We start from the raw sequence: 8,726 nt of genomic DNA on the forward strand, positions 1-8,726 counted from the left end.
TTTATCGCTGTGAAAACTGAGCTTCAGGTTTTTTGGGTGTGACGCTTAAGTCACCGTCTCCAGCAATTAAATCTGTCAATTCAATTTTGCAGGGACCAGACGGACTGCCAGTAGCAGGATGTTGGCATAAGGTACAGTAATAATTACAATTGTGAGTTCTTGAGCAGGTCCTGAGTGGTTTTGTTGGCTGCATGGTGACTGTGCTCTGCGCTTCCTTTAAGCAAGAGGTTATGTGCCTGGCAGACAAACGCCGTGCCTTGGGAGCGCAGGATTCCATCTAGGGTCGTGTCTTCTTCCCCACGGCTGTAGGCTGGTGCTAGGAACACCGCTCCAAAAACTTGCTAAGCGTGAAAAATCCTTGATGGTGTCGGTAGCAATGCCCCTTTTCCCGGCTTGCTCAGGCCAGGCTTCTATTACAGCCCCGGCAGTTTTGGAACCACTGGTGCAAAGACCGCAGCCCCCTGCAAAACGCGCTCGTGCGGCTCAGACCAAGCAGCCGAGACTTTTACCGTGGGTTACTTCTTTGTCGCCGAGCTCCAAAGCCTTCATTCCCAAACACAGGCTTTTCTGCCACGGCAGTTCTAATGCACACCCACCGCGCTGCTCCGGGGCTCAACTCGGACAGTCGGGAGGGCGTGCGCAGGCACTCGTGCTGTCCCGCGCACCCAGCGCAGCCGGGGCTGCGAGGGCCAAAGGCAGCGGTGCCAGGAGGGCGAGGAGCGAGGTGTGCCCGGCCGGGCCTTTGAGCCGGACTGAGCCAGACTTGCAGGAGGATGCGGTAACCTCCTGCTCCGACGCGGGTCCGGCACTGCAGCCGAGGGGAATCACTGACCCTGGTTCAAACACGTGGTGCGTGGATGCAGTTCGAGTCGGTAGCAAGCTGCTAACTGGCTGCAAACCCTGGGTTAGAACGTGAGCATGCCCTTAGCATGAGAGTGTTTTTAATTAAAGTCGTTTGGACGTACTGTTAATATGTAAAAGAAATCTGAATGGCAATCCTTACAATATTAACAAGATTAGTGAGCGTAACGAATGGAGCATCATTCTTTGATTAAAACGTTTGTCTGTGTGTTCTTTTTCAGTGATCTCTAAGCATGAAGCACAGTATGTAAATAATGTGATATATTTTGATCGTCTTAACTTTTGTATAAAAAAAGGAAAAAAAACTTTGAACAGTAATATATTGACCTTTTTTTATACTGGATTCTGTCATTTGTGGACTTTGGAAATATTGTAAAGCTCCCAAACCCATGAAATGCACACGATAACACCAGGATTCGATCGAGGTACCGATGACGGTAGCCGGGAAGGAACAGCGTTCAGCGCTGGCGTTGCTGTGTGAGCTAACAGTGCTGAGCCCGCGCGGTGCCTGCTGGGCCTCATCGCATGGAGGAGGGAGGGCTCCCTGTCCTGGTCCGGCTCTCAGCTCTGTATTTGCTTTGTGCATGCACCTTAAAAGGGTGAAAAGAAGAAAAAAAGGATGCAGCCCTAGAAACGGAAGAAGCTGCCGTGTACCGCCCGGCCGGCCGAGGGGAGGACTCGCAACCTGCAGAGCAAAGAAAGCCAAGCTCCAGTTTGATGGTTTGATGGCCATGGCAATTCTTGGGCTAAACCTGCGGTTATTCCCACCAGTATCAAGAAAAGCTTTGTTTTCTCCAGAGGAAGCACCCCCGGGTCCTGTCCTGGGGCCTGTGGCTGATGATGTGCAAGCGCTTTGTTACTGCGGAACCCAAGCTCCCCAAGAAACCTCCGCTGCGGAATTTCAGGACGCAGCCCCTAGCGATGCTTTCGGCGCGGGGGCTGCAGGCCAGGGAGGGCTCTGCTGAAGCCTTTTCCTAAACAACAGAGCGCACAGTGTGGCTGCTGGGGCGCCCAAAACGCGGGAGGTTGGAGTATTTCATTGTCTTGGTTTGTAGGGTCCGGTTGCATTCGATTTTTCACGGTTTACACGGTTTTAATTGTAAACTCCGTAACTCTGCATGCTGCCCTTGTCCTCTTCTCTCCCCTTTTTGGGTCTCTTTCTTTAAATTATCTCATCTCAGGCACATCCCATGCAGAGCAGGGTAATGACAGGAGGATTATGATTTTGGTATCTGCATATGGCATTGAGATCAATTAAAAATTTGCAAACTATTCCACTGTTCACATTTTTCAAGACGTTGACAGAAAAAGAGAGATTTTGCAGTAAAAAGCCATAAAACAATTATTTCAGGGAGGAAAAAATGGCTTACAGCCAAGTCTGTTCAGCGTACAATGAAGATCAAGAGGCAATCAGATTCCTTTACAGGGAGGAGATGCTCTGTATTAACAAGTTCTTAAATTGAACAGAAAAAGATGTACAAATATCATCCAACGGGTGGGAGCTGCAGCTACACAAAATCAAATAAAGCAAGCCATGGATTTTTAATGGTGCGACTGGTTAATCCTAACCAGACCAGTGATGTAATCCCCATCACTTTAATGCCTTTTTGATTGAACAGATCATTTCTGGAGGAAATACTTTAGCCCAATGCAAGTTGCTAGGCTCTGTGTAGGAGTCTTAGGTGAAATTAAGAGCCTGACCACGACATCAAACCAGATGACCTAAGGGCTCTTGGTGGCTTTGATCTTAGAGAACACGGGAGGGAGTAATTTCTGGTGTACTGAGTAGATCCGAGCTCTGCGTTAGATCCTTGCTCCGCTGCATTTCTTAGGGCAGCTACTGCCCTGCCGGAGAGGACTCGAGCGAGGGTCGCGGCCGGCGGGGGCCATCGCCCTGCTGGAGCTGCCCTAGCGCTAAGGGAGCTCCTGCTCCGATATCCTGAGGAACGGCGGCGGCGTGCTCGGCGCGCCCCGCAGGCAGGGTGACGCTTGGCCGATGTCTGCAAGCTCCCACTGCCCTTGCGCTCAGCGTGGGCTGGGGAGCGTTTGTCGTCTGCTGGTAAACGCTGGAACGGCCACCCAGCTCGGGGGCTGTGGGCCCGGAAAGCCTTGTAATGGCCGTCCGCAGCCAACGTTAGTTACCGGCCCTGTTAGCCGCTCGGGAGCGACACCTACGCGTTGCTTGCTTTGCGGCTATACTTGCACCTTCACCAGTTACTGACCGTTCTCTTGGCCACCATATAGATTACATCACTGTAAATTCAACTAATAAATCAAGAAACAAGAATTATGTAAGTCAAAACAGCAACGAAAATGCATTTTATTTACTTCCATTTCATGTTGTTAGCTATCACTTTTGGTGTAGGGGTCTTTAAAGGCATACGGAGCAGTTGAAGAAGCTCCCACTGGCTTTTAGCGCTTTTGAAAAACCCCTTTACTGTCCCAAATTAAAGCTAAAAATCTTCTTCTGTGGAAGGTTGAAGGCAAATCTCTCATTGATGTCACCGGGAAGAAGATCTGTAATTGTTCCCTTAATGTACAGTTGCTCTTCCCATCTCCCCCAGTCATCTCCAAACTAAAAGCAACTCACTACTCCAAACCACGCTGTGGGCTTCTACACTCAAAATCCTGCACGTGTCCTGTTCAGGGAGCCTCTACGTTATCAATGAGAGCTCAGTCCCCAGAATGACTGCAGAAAGCACAAGAATCTGGAAGTGTCCACAAACAATCTACAATGCAGATAGAAAAGTCTTGTTTTACATACGCTGGCAAAAACTAAACAGCTTTCTATCTAGCTCCTACTTGAAGAAGTTTGATATCACTGAAGCTACAAGACAAGCTAACCTCCAAAGCTTATGAAATTATATTAAAATTTATATTTTCTCTGAGGAAATACCCCGAAGTCCTATTATCTTCAGGTAAACAAGTCAGTATTCCGTCTTCAACTTGTGGAATATCCAGTGCTTGTAGGCATCAACTGTGACCACTGCCAGGCCTGCAAAACATTGATACAGAATACCAGAAGAGTGCTTTACCTATTGCTCTGATCGCTCTGCACGGCAGCCTTCCCCCTCCCAACAGAGCCTCTGCTGCCACAGAACCCAAGACATTTGCTCGTAGCGGAGGAAGAGAGCTCGTCTGGAGCCGACCAAACCGCTCAGCCGGGGTTGTTCCTCCCCGTCCCCAAGGCACAGCCTGACCACTGACAGCCTTTGCGTGCCAGCCGAGGAGGAAGGCTGGCATTCTCTTCCTCACCCAGGACCATGGCTGGCATCTGTACCCACCAGCGCTGCCGCCTCAGCTGCCAAACCTTTTTAGTGATCATTTTTGGAAATGCCCAGGCAAACGCCCTCTCTGCGTCCCGAGTACGGTCAGTCCAGCCCACAAGGGAGGTCCCACGCCCGCAGCCAGCCTGGGGTGTTCGGGACGGCCGATTTACTGCCCGCGCACGGCTCGGCAGCCTGCCCGCAGGAGCGCCGCGGGGTTCTGCCGCTCTCGTTGCCATTAGAAAAGCTGGCGGGCAGGGGTCCTGCTGCTACGGCACCTACTGCTGCTTTGGCTGCGAGGAACTAACCGGCGCATCCCCGAGGCCCTGCTGCTGGTACCTCTGCTTTACCAACCCTTTCTGTTGCCAAAGCAGCCGAGACCTGCGGACAGCCGAGCTCCCGGGAACAGAGCGAGGTACTGAGGTACAGAGCCCCGGGCACGGCTGTGGCAGGGGGGGTCGCCGTTGTGACCGGCACGTGAAGTCCCTCCCGGTCCTCCCCTGCCATCCCTGCATTTGGCCTTCGTATTCTGAACTGTGTTCCCTATCCATCCTACCACGCAGATGGACGGACTCAAGAGGAACTGTTGGCTTTGGTGTCGATTGCACAGCGTCTAAGAGGAAATCTGTTCGGACTTCCAGGTGCTCTGTACCCACGCACGTTTAGATCAGTGGGCCGTTAAATGCTAAATCGTTTCAGAGCGGTCGTGATCTGATTGGGAAGAGTTAAAAAAAGATGTGCTTTGCTCAGCAAATTCATGCCAGATCAGTTGCTTATTTTCTGTTTCCATATGAAAATGTTTATGTGGGTCTTTTCCAATACTTTTGAGTTTGCAAATAGCTCAGGAAGATAAATTTTCCTTTTAGGTAGCCCTGGCAGCCTTGCCCAGAACTCGGTATTTAGCTCAGCCTCACCACACGCTCCTTTCCTGGTTTGGGAGAACACGGGATTGTTTTCCAGGCATTCAGAGAGGCAGCGAAATGGCACCATGGCTGTCGGCAGCGATGCGGATGACGGGCGGGGAGGCTGCTAATGCTTACGAAATGTAGGTCAGTCTGAGGCTAAGCAATTGATTTCTCTTGATCACTAAAATATTGGGAATGTTGGCTTCCTGGATTCATCAACAGACATTCTGGGTAATGCACTGAAGTTACTGATGTTGGGGGAATCTGAAGCCCAGCCAAAGTTATATCTTTGTTTTCTAGTTTAAAACCCCAAATTCCTGAGTCTAATTTACCTGACCGTGAAAGCGTGGTGAATTCCGTTACGCTGGGGTAACCACGCCTGGCGCTGCCCAGGAGCAGAGGACCAGCAGCTTGCGCTAAGGCTTGTTCTAATTAATGCTGTAGCTAACGACCGGCTTTCCCGTTACCACCACCATCCTCTAACATACTGTATGGGAAGCAAACTTCCCAAACTCAGTCCTAAGGGCACAAGACCTCACTTGAAACCCCCAAAAAAGTTTTTTTTGCCACGTCTTGGGGCCAGGTAGCCCTGCCCTGCGGGGTTTTGTGGCTGAAAAACTGGCTGCTGCTCACGGCGGTGGCGTCGGTCCTGGCCCCTGGTGCTCCGGGAGCGGTGATGCCGCAGACGGAGCGTGGGGAGCACTCCCTAAAGCTTCTGGGGGGAATGGACTTTGGGAAGGGAGCGTGGCCGAACAGCCCCCATGCCTGTCACTCCCGTTGGCGCTGAAAGCGTTGCTGGCAGCTGGAGAGGCCCCTCGCCAGAGCGTGAGCCCGGGGATTTGGCCTGTGCTGGTGGGGGCAGGTGAGATGAATTAGGGCTTTGCAGCCGAATCCTGGGCTTGGCCAGCAAGTTTGGGAATACTTCTCTGCTTTATGAAACAGGCGGCAGAGAAAACCCGGTCTGACTCCAGATTTAAACCGTTTCCAAGCTTTAATGCACTGGGATTTTAGGATTTTAAAAGAAAAAAATCCAGACATGGGGGAGCTGCCTTTCTTGTACACGTGGCTTCTAACGCTTGCTGTATATATAATGGTGATGGATTTCTTCCCGTATGGATTTTTCGCCTGTGTATTTAAAAATAAGAATGTTTCTTCTAGTGGTCAGAGACTTTCTGATGTGTTTTGTTTTCAGGAAACCAATAGCTAAAATATTTAGGTGAGCTTTTGTCTTCTGCAACTTCATAAATTCAGCATTAGAAATCTTTAAGCAAACCAGCAAAACACAAGCAAGGTTTCAGCAGCTCGAGACCATCCTATGCAGCAGTAAAAAGTAACCACGGAGAACGACACGGGGCGTTACCCGTGGTTTTAAGACGGTTACAGCAGCCCCCGGTTGTGGTGCCCGGGGCTTGCAGGCCAGAAAGCCGCGTACTCGCCCGATGCTGGCTTCTCCTCCCGCCACGTGCAAGCTCCCTGTCCCGCTTCGGCCGCCGCGGCTGAGCAGAGCCCGGAGCTGCGCTGGCTGGAGTAGCGCTGAACTGGCTCACACCAGCAAAGGTTTCAGCCTGCCGTCCCGCCAGCCCGCGGCTCGGAAGGGAGCGGTGACTTTTTTGTACGTAGCACGTGGTGTTGCAACCAGCCAAACACAGCAGACTCGGGCCAGAATGACAGATCTCACCCGTTTGTGATGCACAGCTTAATTAAAACATTACGATGCCAGGAATTTCCAGCTTTATCGTAATGGTCAGTATAGCTGTGCCTCGTTAGCCTGTGAATTCAGTATGCGTTATAAAGGAGTGTTAGAGCTTCGGTTTCCTGGTCATTGAATACTGATTTAACGCTGCCCTCTAGAGGAGATCCTTTTTTTAATAGAGGGAAACAGATTTTATGCCAGGACAAATTTTCTGCAAACTTGCTGCCGTAACAGCGTCCCTTCATTGGCAGCACCCACGGGGCTGGGCACGCCTTCCACATAACTGTACGGTTCAAACAGGTATTTGTAAAACAGCAGCGCAAAGATAGAAATGTCAGTCTTTTTTCCGGACCTGGTATTTCTTTCTTAGGCAATGCCATCAAACTCTCGCTTCTTTTGGTTTGGTGTTTTTTTTTTTTTTACTCCCGTTGTGGCCCAGACAATTTAAAGCGTTATTCAGATAAAATCTGTCTGTAGCAAGTTACCTGTCAAGTTTCCATTTTTAGATTTTTAGAGCACGAAAGCTTTGAATTATTTTCATTACAGACAACAGATTTACATTTAAGACATGCAAAAAATATTGGTAACAACAAATGATAAATATGTGAAAGTTTAAATGTCCCCAGAGCACTTAGCCTGGCCTAGTACCGTAGGTGTCTGGCTGAGCTCAGATCAGGGAGCTTGGTCCCCCCCGCGCTAGCACAGCTGGGAGCGCTCTCGGTCGGCGTCCGAGGGTGGAGCACAACCCCGGTACCGCTTGCGTTCGTCTGAAGCTCCCAAGTTTTACCTGTCCAGGATCTGCTGACGTGCTTAGGAGCACTGCCAGCCTCCCCGCTGCTTAACCAGCAAGATTTGCAAGAGAGAGACGAATGATTTGGGTAGATTTCAAGAGGCCTAAGACACCCTGGCAACCTTACAGGACAGCATTTATGTAAGAGTATTTCTTGGACCCTTTTGCAATAGTGATTTTTTTTTATAAAAAAAAAAAAGGGGGGGGGGGGGGAGGGGGGTGATTTAAAACATCTGGTGACTCCAGTTTGTCCAGTCTCACTGTCATTTACTGGAGTCACCTGCCTTTTCCCCGTGTCCCTGGCACTGCAGTGAGCCTGGCCGCAATCAGTGCAGCTTGAAACGCTTCACAGCTCCATTTTGGGGAATGTATTGCGGACGGAAGCGAACCAGCGAGTAAAAAAATTCCATTTCCTCCACTTTGTTTTCCTGGCTTATCACTGACATTTGGAAGCTAAAAATTACTTCTAGTATTTGGTAAACTACTGCAGCTTTTCTGTGTGCTTGCGTGCCGTCGGGCGGCACCACAAGAGGGGACATCTGCCTATGGTGCAGGGCTACGGTAGGTGCCACCAGCCTGTCACTTCGACATGGAGGGCAGGGCTCAGCGGCTGGTCTGACTGCGCTCGGGTACAGCCCAGGGAACCACAGAGCACCGGGACTGGGGCGTTCTCAGTGGGTCAGTGGCACCACTGGCAGCAGGGTGGGTAAGAAATACGTTATTAACATCTGTGCTTTTCCTACGTCTCAGGACAGCGGTCAGTCCCTCTTCGCTAGGCTCTGGCAGAAGTTGCCTCACCGTTGTGCTGTTTCATGGAACAGTCGGCTCGCTTGTCTGTCTGTGGCTTCTTACGTAAGGTAGATATTAAGGAAAGGGAACTTAAAAAGGAGATGTCCCAAGAATCTTTAAATGACACCGATACCACTTGCTGCTTTTTGCACGCTTAACCTTGAGAAGCGCATTTCCCGTTGGGTTATTATGTACAGGCGGGTGCGTATCAAACTCGCCTTCAGAGGCTTAGGGACGCGGTTTAGTAGCGGGCAGGTAAGGTTGGACTCTATGATCTTAACGGTCTTTTCCAACCAAATGATTCTATGATTTCTGAATGACATAAAAAGACTAGGGCCTGGCTTTGCCAAGCAAAGGCACCCACGCTGCCCACGGAGCTCCCCAGCTGCGGCAGCCGAGGCAGGCGGGGGGGGGCGGCGGCG

General features: G+C 50.7%; 2 protein-coding genes across 4 annotated transcripts in view; one reads left to right on the forward strand and one right to left on the reverse strand.

The window, feature by feature from the left end:
- COL23A1 (collagen type XXIII alpha 1 chain) overlaps nucleotides 1-1,087 on the forward strand; it is a 184,213-nt gene extending 183,126 nt beyond the window's left edge. Inside the window, exon 26 of the mRNA XM_035896703.1 lies at nucleotides 93-1,087. Coding sequence (XP_035752596.1) covers nucleotides 93-140 — 48 coding nt within the window. The 3' untranslated portion in view covers nucleotides 141-1,087. The remainder of the gene's footprint in view (nucleotides 1-92) is intronic.
- Nucleotides 1,088-1,179: 92 nt separating this feature from the next.
- Nucleotides 1,180-8,726, reverse strand: part of HNRNPAB (heterogeneous nuclear ribonucleoprotein A/B) — a 26,616-nt gene continuing 19,069 nt past the window's right edge. For 2 of the 3 annotated variants that reach the window (XM_035896694.1, XM_009641215.2), the window contains one exon: nucleotides 1,460-3,856. The gene's annotated coding sequence lies outside the window, so the exon portion shown is untranslated. The other variant, XM_035896693.1, reaches the window with a different exon arrangement.

Source organism: Egretta garzetta, unplaced genomic scaffold (assembly GCF_000687185.1).
Source record: "Egretta garzetta isolate BGI_Z169 unplaced genomic scaffold, ASM68718v1 scaffold26, whole genome shotgun sequence".
NCBI lineage: Eukaryota > Metazoa > Chordata > Aves > Pelecaniformes > Ardeidae > Egretta > Egretta garzetta.